The 19,540-nt window shown below is 40.9% G+C and overlaps 1 protein-coding gene across 1 annotated transcript in view; it reads right to left on the reverse strand.

The window, feature by feature from the left end:
• Positions 1-19,540, reverse strand: part of CALCR (calcitonin receptor) — an 85,998-nt gene that overhangs the window by 7,539 nt on the left and 58,919 nt on the right. The window contains exons 10-11 of the mRNA XM_015811608.1: positions 18,747-18,965; positions 10,307-10,348 (exon numbers count right to left, since the gene is read on the reverse strand). Of these exons, the coding sequence (XP_015667094.1) occupies positions 10,307-10,348; positions 18,747-18,965 (261 nt within the window). The remainder of the gene's footprint in view (positions 1-10,306; positions 10,349-18,746; positions 18,966-19,540) is intronic.

Below are 19,540 nucleotides of genomic sequence, written 5' to 3' on the forward strand. Positions count from 1 at the left end.
CACCCCAGCACCTCTTGAATCCATCGCTTATGCTGAGCTGAAAAGGATGTTGTGAGAACACTTTGTACTGAAGCTTTCGGTGATTGCATGGTGACATGCATTCGAGCAGAGGGACCAGCATCCTGGAGACTCTGCTGCGGATTTTATTGCTGTGCTGCAACAAGCAGCTAGGCCATGCCAATTCAAGGACCTGGAAGAAAGGCTTCAGGATTGTTTAGTCTGTGGACTGAGAAGTCATGAGCTGCAACAGAAGATCTTCGCAAAGAAAGATGTTTCCTTTCAGGATGCCCTGAGAGAGATTTCATCTGACAAAGCAGCAGGCAGAGCTGTGAAGGCCCTGCGACTCACCAAGAACCCTCCAACGTCGAGCTCAGTCCATCAAGAGGTTGCTCAAGAGGTATCCGAACAGGATGCAGAGATGGAGGTTGACCGATTGCAGCAGCCAGCAGAAAGAAGGCCCCAAGAGTGCAACAACAAGGCAACGGCGTTCCCTCGGTGTTTTGGATGTGGAGGACACCACAAGCGCTCCAATGGCCGTTTCCACTCCGCCATTTGCCGGGCATGTGGCAGGCAAGGCCACATAGCCGCCATCTGTTTGGGTCACCAGAAAGACCGGTCTTTGGAAGAATTGCTTCAGAAAGGTACTAGGGTTCTCAGCCAGAATAGGGTGGGTTTTTGTGTGTCCCGTAGAAGCATTTTTAAAACAGGGGCCCATAGGCCACTAAGAAAGAAGCTTCACATTGACGCCAAGTTGCAGGGGATTCCCCTTTCGATGGAGTTGGACACAGGATCAGCTTTATCGATCATATCTCAGGACACTTTCAAGAAAATTTGTTGTAGAAGCAGCCAGCGAGTCAAACTCAGGCCGTCAAATTTAATTCTTACTGAATTCCAGAATTCCCGAGTCAGCATGAAGGGGGAGGCCACACTCAAAGTGAAGCATAGGAACTTTGAGGGGTTGTTGGACATAGTTGTGGTCGGGGGTGACCGCACGAGTCTTATTGGACTCGATTGGTTCAAGGCCCTTAGAATTCAAGTGACCGGACTTCACAGCTTGCATACGACAGGCCTTGCAGCAGTTTGCAAGGAGTTTGCTGATGTGTTCAGTCCAGAACTTGGATCGTATAAGGGGCCTCCCATTGCTTTACGGTTAGACCCATCCATCGTCCCCATTAGGATTAAGCCCCATCAGGTGCCCTTCGCGTTGAAGAACAAAATTAATGCAGAGCTGGACAAGCTGCTTCAGCAGGGGATTCTAGAACCCATGGACAGTAGTCCATGGGAAACTCCCATAGTTATGCCACTGAAGGCCAATGAAGAAGTCCGCATTTGTGCGGACTATAAGTGTACACTTAACAAAGCATTGCAGCAGCATTCGTATCCGGTGCCTGTGGTGAGCCACATTCTGGCATCCCTCAAAGGGGGCCGAGTCTTTGCCAAGCTTGACTTGGCTCAGGCCTATCAACAACTACCAGTTGATGAGGCAACGGCAGAGGCCCAAACAATTGTAATGCATCGGGGAGCGTTTAAGGTTAAAAGGCTGCAGTTCGAGGTTAACGTAGCCCCTGGCATTTTCCAAAGCGTGATGGAGCGAATGCTCCACAATATTCCAGGAGTTTGCCCTTACTTTGATGATGTCCTCATCACTGGGGAATCATTTGAAAATCTGGCTGACAGGCTTAGGGCCGTCTTGCTGTGTTTCCGCCAAGCGGGACTGAAGCTAAAGCAAGACAAATGTAAAATTGGAGTCACTTCCATAGAGTTTCTGTGGTTCTGTATTGATGCTGAAGGCATCCATCCTGCTGAATCCAAGCTCAAAGCAATTCAGCAGGCCCCACGTCCCAAGTCCAAAAGCGAACTTCAGGCTTTTCTGGGACTGTTAAACTTTTACCATTCATTCCTCCCTCACAAGGCTGCAGTGGCTGAGCCATTACACCGGCTCTTGGGCAAACAGGCTCCATGGCAGTGGACAAAAGTCCATGAAAGGAGTTTTGCACAGGTCAAGGCTTTGCTATCTTCAAATGCAGTTCTAGCACATTTCAATGAGCAGCTGCCTGTGTGAATAGCCTGTGATGAATCCCCTTATGGGATTGGGGCTGTGTTAAGTCACCTGCAGGCTGATGGGACACAAGTCCCTGTAGCCTACTATTCTAGGACTCTATCGTCTGCTGAGCGTAATTATGCGCAGATAGATAGAGAAGCCTTGGCCATAGTGGCTGGCATAAAAAAGTTCCATGACTTTTTATATGGCCGCCAATTCACGGTCTTTACAGACCATAAGCCACTGCTGGGGTTGTTTACAACCAACAAGCAAACCCCACACATAATCTCTCCTAGAATGCTGAGATGGTCAATTTTCCTTTCTGCATATGACTACACACTGGTTCACAAACCGGGCAAAGAAATGGGCCATGCAGATGGCCTCAGCAGATTACCTCTACAGCTAGTAGAGTCAGATCCTGCTCCAGCTCACCACATACTTTCCATTCATGAGTTGCCTGAGTCTCCCCTCAATGCTAGGGATGTGGCTGCAGAAACAGCCACTGATCACACGCAAACACGTGTGTTGACATGGGTGCTGTCAGGGTGGCCTGACACATGTCCTGGCACAGAGTTCCAGAGTTTCTGGAAGAGGAAGCACGAGCTATCCACCTTCAAGGGTTGTGTCCTATGGGATAGTAGGGTAGTGATCCCAATCTCACTGAGGATTAGAGTCTTGCTCTTTCTGCATGAGGGACATCCGGGTATAGTCCGGATGAAGGCGCTTGCGCGCAGCCATCTTTGATGGCCTGGGCTCGATAAAGAGATCAAGGCCCAGATCCACGGGTGTATTGTTTGCCAACAGTCTAGGCCTGAAATGCCTCAGGCTCCTGTACATAGGTTGGAGGAGACACATGCCCCTTGGCCGAGGGTTCATATCGACTATGCTGGCCCCTTTCAGGAGCAATTCTTCTCCTTGTGGATAGCCATTCCAAGTGGCTAGAGGTCGTTCCAGTCTCCTCCACTACTACTGCCAGGACCATCCAGGTGTTGAGAGAGATCTTCGCCTCTCATGGGCTTCCCGATGTCCTTGTCTCCGACAATGGACCCCAATTCACTTCTTCTGAGTTTCAGGCTTTTCTACAGGCCAACATGATCCATCATGCCACCTCAGCACCGTTTCATCCAGTGTCCAACAGCCAAGCTGAGCGTATGGTGCGCACAACCAAAGATGCTTTAAAGAGGATAACTCATGGAAGCTGGCATCACAGGTTAGCTGACTTTCTTCTTTGACACCACACCACACACCTTGCACAGCCACTGGAAAGAACCCAGCTGAACTCCGCTGGGGTCGCAGAGTCATTACAAAACTGGACAGGTTGCACCCAGACCAGGTGGCTTCACAGGTGTCACAGCCACGCGCACCTAGGAGACTACAGGTGGGCGATCCGGTCTGGGCAAGGAACTATGGACCTGGACATCTCTGGGTGACAGCAGTGGTCTGCAAAGTCACTGGGCTGCTGTCATACAAAGTGGCCTTGGATGATGGTCATGTGTTATGTCGGCATATTGACCAACTGTGCTGGAGGCTTCCCAGCCACTCTTCTGCTCCTGACTCTGCTCTCGGGGGAGAGGAGGACGATTACGATCGTGGACCACAGTCTCTCCACGAAAGCGGAACTTCACATGCCAACGAGGCGGCTCCTGACTCTGGCACCGGGTCCATGGGACATTGCTAGCAACCGGCTTTTCAGGCCATTCCATCTGCTGGTCTTGGGCTCATGGGACAGTGCTCCCAAGAGGGGTCCATTGTGGACTTGGGGAATTCCACCCCACCAAGGAACTCTGGTCTGGGTTCACAGGATCCGGCCAGTCAGCATGATGGAGGGTCGCCTGAATCTAGGGGGCATCAAAGTCCTGGTCTGCCGAGCCTGGCAGGCGAGCTTGCAGGCCAGGCAATCACAACCGCTCCAAGAAGATCAGAGCAGGCCAGAGGTCCACCCAAGCATTTACAGGACTATGTAAGATCCCTGTCAGTAGATGGGCAGGCGTAAGGGTACTTAGAAATCAGAACATGCTCAAAAGAACAAATGTCTGATTTATAGTAATACAAAATAGTAAGTATTACTGTGTTGTGGATAAAGGATTGACAAGGTATTAGATTTGTAGTATTGTAAAATATTAAGTACTATGTTTTGAAATAAGAGGGGAGGGGTCTTATGTCCTGGGCCTGCTGAGTGACTCAGCAGGTGCAGGAAGCTGCAGAGAGGCCCGGGCAGACCACGTGGATGCAAGGGACCAGATAGGCTATCTCCAGCCTATTGCGCATGCGCAAGGTGGGAGAATCCATTGCATTGATTGGTTGACACTGTCCCTGCAAAGGGGTATAAAAGGAATCCGCGTCATTTTGTATTGGTTCTGTTGGGGAGTAAATAAAGAGAAGATTGTTGTTACTCCTGCCTCGTCTCAATGCCTTTACATTGAAAACAGAACACTAACAAAGTCATCAAAGAATGTACTTATTGCTACTAAAGGCAAGAATAAATAACAAATCAATTTTGCAGCTCTCTTCTGTTACTGCATCCTCTTACTTCTAGAATGTGGCCTGGGATTGCACAGGGGCTAGGCTAAAATCTGGTTGAGTAGTTTGCAGCCAGGTGTTCAGTATAGACCTTGCCAATGTGATCTTAATAGCCCAGGAAGGGATAGGAAACCTGTGGAGAACTTTGCAATCAATAAACAATGGTGGACTCCGCTTGTTTTGCTCTATTTTGATTCTCCTCCCCAGCAACAGCTCATCGATTTCAGAACTGCATGGCCACAAAGATGGATGCCTCCAGCCTCCCAATCCCTACTTAGAGAGGGATTTGCATTTCAGCCAGGGTCAGGCCATATGCCCCCAATCAAAGAGAAACCTGAATCCAGCGGGCCAGAAGGCAGCCTAGTCACTGCGCCCCTCCAGTTCCTTCTTCTCACCTCCTGGGCACAGACACAGTCACTGCTCCTCACCATAGCTGGGGCAGGACTTGCAAGTATCTCCGTCCTGCAAAGCGGGGCTCCCTGGTGCTCCCACCCACTGCCATGCCAGCAGCCCTGACTAAAGGCCACGTGCTCCAGGCTCACCCTACCAAGGAAGGAGGTAGCAACCTAGGCTATATCAGATCTGTAACTTGTCAGCGGCACTCAAAGACTGCCTAACTTTACTCTGGAATTTCGGGGTTGGAAAGCAGAGGGCCAGCACCGTGTTTATAGGCCTGGTGGCACCTACTGGAAAGCCTCCTGCTCCCCCCCCGCAGCTACCTCCTTCGGAGCTATCCTGATTCCGACAGGCCTGCTGGCATAGACCTGCCAGCTCCATCCTGCAAAGCGCGGCTCACCCGGGGCTTCTGCCCGCTGCCATGCCGGCAGGCCCATCGGAATCAGGATGGCTCTGAAGGAGGTAGCTGCAGGGAGGAGGGGAAGTAGGAAGCTTTCCAGAAGCTGCTGCCAGGCTTGTAAATGCGGCGCTGCTCCTCCACTTTCCAACCCCAAAATCCTGGAGTAAAGTTGGGCAGCTTTGAGTGCTCCTGACAACCTGCCGCCCTCTTCTTTGACTGGGTGAGGCTGGAACGTGTGGCCTTTAGTCGAGGCTGCCAGCATGGTGGCGGGTGGGAGTCTCAGGCGAGCGCCGCTTTGCAGGACGAAGCAGATGGAGGTACTTGCAAGTCCAGCCTCAGCTATGGCAAAGAGCAGTGACTGCATTTGTGCCCAGGGGCCAAGGAGAAGGAACTGGAGGGACGCGGTGGCTGGGCTGCCTTTTGGCCCGCTGGATTCAGGGTTTTCCTTTGATTGCGGGCTGGGGTGGGCCGGCCCCTCGCTGCCTCCAGGGCGGCCCCGGGCCAAATGTAAACACCCAGCGGGCATGTCTATCCCCTCCTCCTCCTTTTGTTTTCAGTGTAGTTGGAACTGATTCCTTTCCCCAGGCTGCGCACAGCTTCCAGAAGCGCCAATCAGCTGGAGCCTGGCGCAGATCCTGGGTGCTCAGCAGAGCCCTGGCAACACTGCGGCTCCAGCTGGCTCTCCCACAGGCCTCTGCTGCATTGCCGCCATTTCATCTCATCCCCACACTACTCTTTTACACTTTTTAATACTTTTTTTACAGGTGCTTTTTAACCCATCATAAACATACCACCTGCCAGGTGCTGACGTACCACCAGTGGTACACATACCACTGGTTGAAAAGCCCTGCTTTAGAGCTCTCCAACCTTTCCATTTTTGTGGACTGGTAGTGGGTGGTGGTTCAGTGGGCAAGTGCGCATATGCATACACAAATGGAGCTCGTGTGCACATGCTCATCTACTTCCATGGCCTGGTTCTGATCAGCTCAAGGCCCGGTAGTGGGCTGCAGCCCATGGGCTGGGGACCCCTGCTTTAGAGAATAAGTCAATTTCTCTTCTCTATGACAGCCCCTCAAAAGTACTGGAAGATAGCTATCATTTCACTCCTAATCCTTCTTTTCATTAGGCTGGACATATCTAATTCCCTTAACTGTTCATTGTATGCTTTAGGCTCCCAATCCCTTATCATCTTTGTTGTTCTCTGCACTCTTTCTAGGATCTCAGCATCTTTTTTGTATTGTGGGAATCAAAACTGGATGCAGTATTCCAAATGTGGTTTCACTAGTGCAGCAGGACTATCACTTCTTGTGATCTTGATGCTATCCCTCTGTTAATGCTGTCTAGGACTGTATTTTTTTTGTGTGACAGCTTCAGTATAGTGCTGGCTCACACTTAACTGGTGATCTACTAGGACTTAACTGGTGATCTACTAGATTCCTTTCATAGTTACTACTGTTGAGCCAGGAATTGTCCTTTCTATACTAGTGCATTTGGTTTTTCCTGCCTAAGCATTGGACCTTACTTTTCTCATCACAGCATCTTATTGGATAGAGCCCATTGCTCTATTCTGTCAAGATCCTTCTGAATCTTGAATCTATCTTCCAAAGTGTTAGCAATTCCTCCCAGCTTGGTGTTAGCAACCCTTCTATCCCATTCTAGATTATTTATGAAGATGCTAAAGAGCACTGGTTCCAAAACGGAGCCTGCAAGCTTCTCTCTAAGTGGATATAATTCCATTGAGGACTACACACAGAGTATGTCAGCCAGGTGTGGTACTACCTATCCCACATTGTGGTGTCTTACCAAGATGTAGAATGAAGTCTACTTTGCCAAATGTCTTACTGAAGTATATTACCTTCACAGTAAAGTATAGCATCATCTAAATAGTTTGAAATTCCATCACTAAAATTTGATTTTTGGTCATGTAGAAAAAAGATTAAGTTCAGTGTCCATCTTCTCCTTACTTTTTTCTGACCTGTCCAGACTACTTTTAATGGATTATGTCGGCCCATGTATTTGGCAATATTTCTATTGTTTCTAAATCTTGTCCTATCTCCCCATTCATCCATGCCATGTCCAACTGAGACCACGATTTATGTGGATTCGAGAAAAAGGTGTATTCCTTTTTATTGGATTCCGTTTCCTCCATTGATCAGATAGATTGAGTTCATGGGCCATCTCAAAAAATGTCCTTGGTAATATTTTCCGTTTCTTTTTATTTTTCGTGTTACTAATATAATCCTTTTTTACATTCACTACTGCATTATAATCTCCTATTATACAAATATTTCCCTGTCCAATTTCTATAAGTTTTTCATGTAATTTTTTATAGAATTCTTTTTGGTTCTCGTTTGGAGCATAAATTGTCACCAACAGCCATGATTTCTGCTCAATTTGTAATTCTATTATTAGCACCCTTCCATCTGTATCTTGATATTTTAAATTTGTTTTGATTGTATTTTTAAAGGTGCTTGATCTTATCAAAGGGATGATCATTTAATGCAGAGAATTCACATACTTTTTTCCACAGTAAAATGACTTAAATAACTGATTTCTTTCAAGTGGAACTTGTGGTTAGTGGGAGCCAGGTTATTCTCCCAAATTACAGCAGCTAATCTCCAAAACCATAGCATTAATCTATCATGTTCAATATCAATCTACTCAAACCAGTATGGAAAGAACTAAGCAAAACTTGCAAGATGACACTGATTTATATAATCTATTGCTTCATCTATGGTTTATTATTTTTTTAAATGATGCTCAAGGATGTTGAGATTTTGAAGAGGACTGGCTTCAGTGCTATGAAAACCAGACTTTTTCCATTTTTTTAATAAGAGCAAAAGGCAAAGATGCTAGGGATCAAGAGACAGACTTAAAAATAAACTGACATGATTCTCATGCCTTTAATTTCTTCCATATTCAAATTGCTAGAATACTAGAATTGCAAAAAGACTTTGGGACATTATTTATTTATTGTGCTTATTTACTTAGAACTCACAGTGCTTTCACAGTTAATTAAAATCCATATCAAATAAAATTAAATTAAAGCTAAATTAAATTTAAACAACAATTTGTCAGAGCATTATCAAGCCAACAAAAAAGAAATAATTATAACAACAGAGACAATCAGTGGTGTCTCTGGCAGAGCTCTTCTTTTGTCATCTACTGGAATGATATTAAAGGAGATAATTTAACATGCAACGGGTGGCTTTCTATAGGATCACTTTGATCACTTCTGATAAAAAACAACTCCAGATTTATCCTCACTCATATTATGAAACTAGGACAGTCAATAGTCTCTCTTGGTATGGTTTAGGAATTTATATATCAAACCCAGAATTTTGAATTGTACCTGTAAAATTATTGAGAGCCGATGCATAGTCCACAATACCAGTGCTATATATTTCTGGAAGCCTGTTAGCAAGTGGGTTGTCATATTCCCTCCCCCCTTGTACTTTGATCTAAACAGCCCCACACAGAACATGTTACTGCAATCTAAATATCACAGTAATTTACTATAGTGATTTAGTGAGGACATGATTTATTATATCAGGATCTGCAGGCTCTAGATATATGTAAAATCATATCTGTTTCTACTTGTCCATCAGCAGCCATGAATCCAGGAGAATCACCAAATCACACATCCCAAATCAATCATGGATAGTGTCACTCCCTTGGGGAGAAACTTTGGAACTGACAGAGAGTCATGATCGACAAATTCCAAATCAGTTTTTCTTGAATTCAAATTCAGAATGTTTTAACCCATCCAGACCTTCAAAGCCACTAGACCTTGACAAGTTCTCCACAACCTCATCTGGAGTAGGGATATACAATTCAGTATCAAAAGCATAATTTAATCCAGAGGAAGATAAATGGAAGACATATGGTCCCAGTAGTTTTTTCCCCCCCAGCCCAGGAGTCGCTTCGGATTATGTAAATATGGACAATTGAACATGACTGTAGTTGCTGTTGTAAGCAACTGTATTAATTAATCCATGCACTATTAATAGTTATCATGAATCCAGTCATACCAAAACTTTTAAAAACACTTATTCTTGATGTTGGTGAGTTCTTGCTGTGAACATTTAATATTTAGGACCTTCAGAATTTTAATTTATAGGTAGTCCTTGACTTATGACCACAATTGAGACTGGAGCTTCTGTCACTAAGTGAGCTAGACATTAAGTGAGTCCTGCCCAATTGTTGCCATGGTTGTTAAGCAAATCACATGGTTGTTAAGTGAATCCAGCTTCCCATGTTGACTATGCTTGTTAAAAGCTGGCTGGGAAAGCTGTAAACTGTGACCCAGTGACCCTGAGCTGCAATAATCATTGTAAATACATGCTGGTTGCCAAGAGGCCAAATTCTGATCAGGTGACTATGGGGATGCTGCAATGGTTTTAAATGTGAGGATCAGTCATAAGACACTTTTTTTTACCACTATCATTACAAATGGCCATAAATCGAGGCTTACCTGTAACATGGATTAAAATCTTTTGCTGTACTTCCCCATACCGAAATCAGCACTTTTTTCCTAGCTCATCCTAAAGATTTCATTCATTTCCTAAAGATTCATTTCTTCATTGTATTTTTATTAGTCACATTACAGCAGCGGGTTGCAGAGTAACAAGGCAATAATAAAAGCTCACAAAAATCCTTATAAAATGTATTAACATTTTAACAACAAATTAACACAAATGGTAACTACTAAAACAGCAGAGGTAGAATGGATTGGTAAACCATGCGTGCAGTGTTAAGCTAAATGTTAAAAGACAGTTTTCTGATCAATGACTAAAATTGACCTGGCTCAAAATGTCAACCAAGGTATTTCTGTCATTTGTTGGGAGCAATTTGTTTTGTTTTCCAAGCTAATCTAAAGTGAATTCTACTTAACATACTAGGGCTAAATGGCATTATTAAATTACATGAAATGAAGTTTATTTGCTTACCTCTCCATTGAAGAAACAGAAAATAGTTGCCACAAGTAAGCCCTGAAAGGAAAAATGAAATGCAAATTATTCAGATTGCTTCTATGAATACAGAAATTATAGAATGAAATAAAATGGATATATTTTATAATATTTCACTGTAGGTATACGTAGAGTATAATAGATCACAATTCAAGAATTCTGCTAGATTAAAGAGCTATCTAACCTAGCATCCTGTTATAGAAAACAGATAACCAGGTCATTAATGAGCTAATCCTCATCTGTTTCTCTAGTTTCTTCCTCTCTCTAATCTCCTTTTAAAACCATTTAAAAGCTAATCATGCATCCTAAAGTCTTAATTAAGAAGGATAGAAATGAATGTCTTGATACTGTTCTGATTCAATGGTACTTAGGAATTATCACCACACATAATGAAAAGAAATTCTATTATTGATCTTCAGTTACATTTTCATATTGATGTGAAACACTTCATTCTGTCTGTCCCGAATTTCACAATTTATTCCTTACATTTAGTTTTCCTTGATTAGAGACAAAACAAAAGGATATCCACAATGGGAGTCAAGGTGGACTCTCAAAAAGTCAAGATGACACCTGCAAAGTCCAACTCCATATATATAATTTTTCAATGCAAAAATTATAAACCCATACAATTATACCTTCTGCCTTTTTTTTCCTATTGAGTAATTATCATGTTGGACTTTTCCCCATACACTTCGTCTAAACCCCTGCTCCTTTTTAACAAGTACTGAACCAGTAACATATGTAAGAAAATTCAACTATGGTCATCATGACAATGTCATGACTTTTTGACACCCCCTTCTCTGCCTCCTGTGGATGCCTCTTCTGTAAAATAAAATGTGGCATTTTTCAAGTATTCAAGTATTCACCCTTTTTCCCCATAAAAAACAAGTCATTTGATAGAAAGTGTTATTTTCACAAAGAGTGGAGAAATTTGTGGAAAAAAAGTTATCATTCAAATGCTAGCTTATAGAGAAAATTAACAGTCTGAAACTACTTATTTCTTTTCCAAAAGAATACAGGACAAGCAGCACAGCATTTTGGAACATTTGAAAAAAAGAGAAACATTTATTTGGTGCAAGCTTTATTGATGGCAATTGTGATATTTTTCCCAAAGGACACAACAGCTTTGGATTGGGTGATCTTTTGTCAGCAGAACTCATGTGATTCCCTTTCTTGCCTATTATTTCCTTGTTTCCATTTCTTGTCTCCTATTTTAGAATTAGAACAGAACAGAACAGAATAGAATAGAATCTGGAAAGGACCTTGTAGGTCTTCTAGTCCACCCCCCTGCTCATCAGGCAAAATAGAAGTGGAAGTTCTAAAATCCCATCAATAGGCTTGTCATTAAATGAGCTACCAAAATCCAACTCTTCATTAGATGGCACAAGGATACAAGAAACTCTTTGCTGCCATTTAGAGGACATCTGGATTGTTGTAGTTCAGATATGTCAATTCTACCCATTGATACATGATCCCTAATTATTTGTTGTGGCCTTAGAGCCCATGCCAGTCACAAGAATCAATACCTGCATTATGATGTGGGAAATAAGACAAATTGTAGAACTTGCCCTAAAATTGTCTTAGCATAGATTTTAAAAAGCTATTTTCTTTTCAAACCCAGTGGAAATAAAACCCTGGCCTTATGGGTCCATACCCTGCTTGTTAATTTCTCCACCTGTTGTAGTCCTTACTCTTCCTAAAACTATTAAATGCAGACCACAGTTATTAAAAGACTGCACATTTGTGCGTCAAAAATAAACACATACAAAGACATATTTATGTGTCCCTTTGTGTGTCTGTGTGTATTACACACACACACACCTGGAAATAAGCATTTCTGAATTCTCTATAATTTTCATAAGCAATTTAATAAATGTATATAATATTGCAGTCCTTTTGTAATAGCAACTTTCCTCCTTTTAAAAAATGTTTCTATCTCATTTATAAAAACATTTTGGGTCATGCAGTTTCATAGACATATTGTGTTTTGCCCAAGTGTAATCTGATCTGAACGTGTTCAGATGGTCTTGAAATCAGATTTTAATTCACTATTCTGTAGGCAATACTACCAGAGGCAAATACAAGAGCTATGTAAGAAACAATGAAGAGGCTAATGGCAATAAGTAAGGTAATTTCAAAATAACTAATGCTCATTAAAAAATAGCTTGTTTGCTTTATAACATTTTGAACCTGAAGCTACTGTCCTTGCCTAAAACTATTGTTCTTCCATCAATGCAGCCTTCTCCAACAGGACCACTAAATTTCTTTGAAATTACAGCTTCTAGAACTCTGAGCCACTGGATTACCTGATCATGTTTGCTACTCTTGAGAATAGTAGTTCCAATAGAGACTCAGTTTGAGAAAGGATGCACTACAACATGGCAGTGCTTTGGTAATTATTCAGGGGGAAGAGAGTGAAGAAAAAAAATTATATATCCAATAATTCCAAGGAAGAAATGACTAAGAAATATCTATGACTTAATCAGTGGACACATTTTAATGCATTTATTTCAGTATTTTTAAAGCATTATTCCAAAGCAGTTGTAATATAATCCATCTGTGTTTTGCTAGAGATAAGGCACAATAATGTAGAGATTGTATCTTAAGCATCATGGGACAATGCCCCTGAAATGCTGTTCCTATTTGAATAACCTTGCAATCCAAAATCTGGAATGAGGGCAACTGCACGTACTAAGCTTCCATAATTTCATTACAATATACAGAATGCAAACATGACAGTTTAGGAGTACTAGAATCATTCTGTTTCTTCCTGTCCCACCTCAGCCATTCTGCTATGGGTCACAAAAAACTGTAAGGTTTGAAGCAGCTTGAGATAATACAAAATAGAAGCTAAACAAAAGTAACAATGCTGGCTTCATACATTGATATGTAATTGGAAAGACTGTCCCCTGGGGGGGGGATTGGTTGAAGATAGTTTTTAAGATTAATAAGGCAGTAATTCCTTTAAAGCCAAACACACTTGTTTCCTATCATTTTAGATAAGATATGATAACATTTATTGTCATATTTTACTGTGAGTACAATGACACACATCAAAAATGAAATTTAGTTGCCCGCTCTCAAAATGAACACATACACAACACACACCTAAACATACTATATACAACATATACATACTACATACAACATATATATAGACCTACACCCCTACATATACATAACATATGAATATTAAACATTGTCCATCTTGAATATATAATGGAAGGAGGAAGCTTGAGAGTTCACAAGGTTTATACTGTATGGAACAAAACTGTGACTGAATCTGGATGTTCTGCTTCGGATACCACGGAGCCTCCTCCCAGAAGGTAACAAGGAAAACAGATTGTGAAGAGGATGTGTCGTGTCCCAGGCAATCTTATAGACTCTGCTCAAGCAACGCTTCTGTGCTATGTCCTGGATGGGAGGGAGGGAACTGCCAATGATCTTTTTTTTTTAGCAGTGATGCTTCCAAACCAGACTGTGATGCTGTATGACAGGATGCTCTTGATCATTCCCCTGTAGAAAGTGGTAAGGATAGGGGAAAGAAGATGTGCTTTTCTTATGCGATGCAGAAAATGCAGGCACTGCTGTGCCCACTTCACAGTGTCTCGCTGTTGAGCGACCAAGCCAGCCTACTTGTTAATTGCACACCCAGGAATTTGATGCTGGTAACTATTTCCACAGGTGAATCATTAATGCACAGAGAAGTGTGGCTGTGTCTGTCTTTTCTGAAATCGACAATGAGATATTTGTTTTTTCCAGTATTTAAAACTAGGCTGTTCTCCTGACACCAGTTCACCGACCCCTCAACCTCCTTACGGTAAGCACCCTCACTGTCATCATGAATAAGGCACACTACTGTTGTATCATGTGCGAACTTCACAATGTGATTGGTGGCAAACCTAGCACAACAGTCATGGATCAACAGGGTGAACAAATTGGTAATAAATCACAACCATAAAATTGTATGGAGATTTGCACAAACTGGCAAATCTCACACTTAGGTTTTGGGAATTGTGTATGGTTTGCAGTCTCAGGGTATATCCTTCTGACAAAGTAGAAACTATGGTTTATAAATTACAATATCAACAGATTAAAACAAACCAAACTGCATTATGGCTTAGTAAATGAGTGATTATCAATGGAATTAAGAGCAGATGATACTTTAATTCAAGGTTTTTAAATAGAAGGAAATCACATGATTTCTTCAATATTATCCATGGGTTTGACTCATTCACAAAATACATCCCATTACAATTTAAATAATTTGAGTAGGTTTTTCTTATCTTCAGTAGCATTTAAAAAAGATGTAAAAGATGTAAAAAAGATGCTGAGACTCTAGAAAAAGTACAGAGAAGAGCAACAAAGATGATTAGGGGACTGGAGGCTAAAACATATAAGGAATGGTTGCTGGAATTGGGTATGTCTAGTTTAACGAAGAGAAGGACGAGGGGGGACATGATAGCAGTGTTCCAATATCTCAGGGGCTGCCACAAAGAAGAGGGAGTCAAGCTATTCTCCAAGGCACCTGAAGGCAGGACAAGAAGCAACGGATGGAAACTGATCAAGGAGAGAAGCAACCTAGAACTAAGGAGAAACTTCCTGACAGTTAGAACAATTAACCAATGGAATAACCTGCCTCCAGAAGTGGTGAATGCTCCAACATTGGAAGTTTTTAAGAAGAGACTGGACAGCCATTTGTCCGAAATGGTGTAGGGTTCCTGCCTGAGCAGGGGGTTGGATTCGATGACCTCCAAAAGTCCCTTCCAACTTTATTATTGTTGTTGTTGTTGTTGTTGTTATTATTATTATTATTATTATTATTATTATTATTATTATTATTATTATTATTATTATTATATTACAAAGGGATGTGGCTGTTAGTCATGCCTGATTTTACAACTTGTTTTGCCCTATTTGTTAAGCAAATCACTTTGGTTATTAAACATATCTGGCTCCCCCCCAAATCTGACTTTGCTTATTGGAAGCCCCCTGGGAAGGTCATAAATGGTGATCACATGACCCTCAGGTGGCTACAACTGTTGTAAATAAATTCCACTTGCTAGTTGCTTGAATTTTGATCCTGGGATCCTGGGGGATGCTGCAATGGTTGTAAGGACTGGTTGTAAGTCACTTTTTTCAGTACTGTCATTAACTTCAAACAGTCAAAGTTACAAATGTTAGTAAGTTAAGGACTATCTGTACAATACTGTAGGTATTTGATTTAGAACTAGGAAGGATGGAGCCCCACTTGAGAGAAAGGAAGAAAGAGATTTTATGTAGATCTTGTAAAAATGGGAAAGATAATATTTATTTTCACCATTGGTTATTTATTATTTATTATCAGATCGGGGGAGGCTCTACTACAAATTTATGCCTCAGGTTCATAGGTATCTTTAGACAGGCCTGCCCACCAAAAGTGGACTGCCAAAGCATGTTTTTAAACCATTGCAGGGAGAAAAAAAATCATTACTGTTTTCTGACTTCATACAGACAAGAACTGAAATAGGGCTATAAACAATTTTCTCAACTTTGGGCTCATATCTGGTTGTTCCACTGTTGGAACAAGCAGTGCTTCTTGGATGCTTAAAATCAAACACCATTCATTGTCTTTCCCAAATCAAACTTTTAGGAAAAACAACAACAAAAAAACCAATGAAGGGATGTAATTTATTCAAACTGTACGAGGAACATTTCTTATGTTAAAGGAGCTTACATTAGGGGAAAGTATGATTTCAAAGCCTGCATTGGGAAAATACATGAAAAAAAAATTAATCATCGTTTAGCATTAAAAAATGATTTTCTGGCAATTTGCATTAACGGCTTTTTATATCAGGGGAGATGCTCTAGATAATCACAGAGATGATCCTGGAAAAGGAATGTGACAGTTAGCAAAATATGATTTAAGCCCAGGAATAAAAACTTAAATTAGTTCTGCTGACAGTGTTTCAAGATTCTATTACTATCAATGAAGTAGGATTCCAGTATTTCTTCTGGAGTCTGTTTCCTGACTAAGTTTTCCTTAAAGGGTTGACAGATGCTTACAAAGATCCTACAAACCAGAAGATATTAAATCTTTTTAATATCTTCCAGTTTTAAATACTGGAAAAACCAAAGATATCACTGTCGATTTCAGAAAAGGCAGGTACAGCCACATGCATTAATGTGCATTAATGATTCACCTGTGGAGATGGTTACCAGCATAAAATTCCTGGGTGTGCAGTTAACAAGTAGGCTGGCTTGGTCGCTCAACAGTGAGACACTGGTAAAGCAGGCACAGCAGTGCCTGCATCTTCTGCATCGCATGAGAAAAGCACATCTTCCTTCCCCTGTCCTTACTATTTTCTACACAGGGACGATCGAGAGCATCCTGTCATAAAGCATCACAATCTGGTTTAGAAGCATCACTGTTTCAGACAAGAAGGTGGTGCAGAGAGTGGTGAGGATGGCTGAAAAGATCATTGGCAGTTCCCTCCCTTCCCTCCAGGACATAGCACATAAGCGTTGCTTGAGCAGGGTCCGTAAGATTGTCTGGGACATGACACATCCTCTTCACAATCTGTTTTCCTTGTTACCTTCTGGGAGGAGGCTCCGTGGTATCCAAAGCAGAACATCCAGATTCAGTCACAGCTTTGTGCCATATAGTATTAATCTTGCGAACTCTAAAGCTTCCTCCTTCTGTTATGTATTCAAGATGGACAGTGATTGATAGTTATATGTTACTTATATGTAAGGGTATACATATGTATACATATGTTGTATATAGTATGTTTAAATGTGTGTTATGTATATGTACACTTTGAGAGCAGGCAACTAAATTTCATTTTTAATGTGTGCCGTTGTGTCCACAGTAAAAAATGACAATAAAGGTTATCTAATTAATTACTGCCATATAAATACATAAAATAAATTTTTATTGATCTATTTAACTCTAGAAGGGCTAGCCCACTAGTATATTATAAAGCATTTTGAACTAATTATTACTTACAGACATTGATGTGTCAGGAAGTTGTAGGTAAGGAAGAAAAGAAGTTTGCCATACAGATAAGATACTCTTTGCTCAAAAGAGCTATAGGAAAGGTGGGCAAACCTTTGATGGCTGAGGCCATCTTTAATTCATAATACAATATGGAAAGAGTATGTCATATCTCCATGGACTGAGCAGGATTATCTGAGTTTTCTTGTCCTTTCCCTCCAAGTATTTTTTCTTCCTAGAATTTTCCTAAAAGTGCAGGGTCCACATTTTTTGTATCAACAAAATATTGATCCATTGTAATAGGAATTGACCGACTGACTTTTTGCCCAAGTTTGGCACTGTCGGCTGAGTGAAATTAACTGGCCCAAAATCACCCAATCAACTTTCATGTCTAATGTGGAACTAGAAGTCACAATCTCCTTAATCGCTAGACCAAACTAGCTCACTCAAATTTATTATGCTCATTTACTGGATTTTAAAAAAATGTTTCCCATTAAGTTAGCAAGAAACCATGCCAATGGTTTTCAGTAACTAGATCACTTTGGAAGTCACAAAAAAGGAATTAAAAGGCTGCATGTTGTTTTAGCTTGCATTTGTCCACGCATTACCATATGATCCTGGTGACACTGCCATGCCTTCAGAGTTTTCAAGAAGCAGTACGTAGTCTTCTTGATGTTTCTGCCTGTTACCATGAATGAGGAACACTGAAGAAGGTATAGCAAGCACTGGGAAATATATACCAAGCACTCTCAGGATGATCAATGAGCAGCATCTCAGACTAGCAGAAAAAAGTGGAATGCATTCATGGGCTATCAGCCAAAGTAGTTTTCTTCCCATGGTGTTGGGAAAAGCACTTAGCAATGCCAAATGATTATATACTTAGTGACAATTTTCATTCTCATTCAGACTCAATTTGCCACTCACGTTTTTATGTATTCTTTGGATTTGCAAGTACAAATATTTATTCTTTCCATGAATGTATTTTTAGATGGGAAGATTAAAGTCATTACCCAGGTAGTTATTTGCCAGGAAGGAGGGGTATATGTTTATTCTTTCTTCTTCAAATTAGTTTTCCCTACATACCATAAGTCCCTACATAATCTTTCTTTTGTGTAAGGTAGTATTTCAACAGGAAAATTCAAGCACAAGGGATAGATCTAAAATTATGCTTCCATCAAATCATCTTCCGTAAGATGCTATGTTTACTCAGTTAATATGCATAAGATCTCCACCTAAATTATCTCACATATTTATGTGTGGATTGTTTTACTTGGAAAATAACCCACAAATCAACTAATCTGCTGTAAAGCTGACTTACTCTCATTGACTTTAGTGGCACTAATCCATTATTTGAAGCCAGCTGTGTTTCCTGGGAAAATATTCTTTTGTCAAATGAAACCTACCAGCATTACAAAAAAAACAACAACAATCATAAACCCATACCTGATAGTGCATTAAAATATGCATGATGTAATCATATATTTCTCCAGCAAGTTTATTTTCTGGTCTCCAAGGAAAAATGACAAACTGAATACCTAATAAGGGTACAAGAATTAAAGTGGCTCTGACAGCTTTCATGTACATATTGGATTCAGCCCGATGTGTATCTCTCAGTTTTGTTACCAAAACTCGAACAATGTTGAGCAAAAAGAAAAAATTGACCTGAAAAAAAATAAATGGGTTACTTTTATTTTTATAAAAAATTAAACAAAGGTAAAGACATATGAATATTCCAATATAAAGAAAATATCACTCATATTTTCATCTGTAGCCAACGGGGAATTTAGCTCACAATAAGTAAACATTAAAATTTGCAAAGATGCTTGCAAAATGTTTGAAAAGAGGGCACGTACAAGCAATATCTGTCTGTCTGCCTTTCTTTGCAGCTTTAGAAAAACCTATCCATTTACCCACTGTCTGCCAGAGCATTTCCCTAATCATGTGAAAAGCTTTCACCTGGAATAATTCTTTACTTGGTCCCAATCCCAATATCTCATCAAAAGAGTGAAAAGAAGATATAGAAGATATAGAAGAAGATATAATAATAATAATAATAATAATAATAATAATAATAATAATAATAATAATAATAATAATAATAATAATAATAATAATAATAATAATAATAATAATAATAATAATAATAATAATAAAGTTGGAAGGGACCTTGAAGGTCATCTAGTCCAACCCCCTGCTCAGGCAGGAAACCCTATACCATTTCAGACAAATGGCTGTCC

Source organism: Protobothrops mucrosquamatus, unplaced genomic scaffold (genome assembly GCF_001527695.2).
Source record: "Protobothrops mucrosquamatus isolate PMUCROS unplaced genomic scaffold, P.Mucros_1.0 scaffold45, whole genome shotgun sequence".
Classification (NCBI taxonomy): domain Eukaryota; kingdom Metazoa; phylum Chordata; class Lepidosauria; order Squamata; family Viperidae; genus Protobothrops; species Protobothrops mucrosquamatus.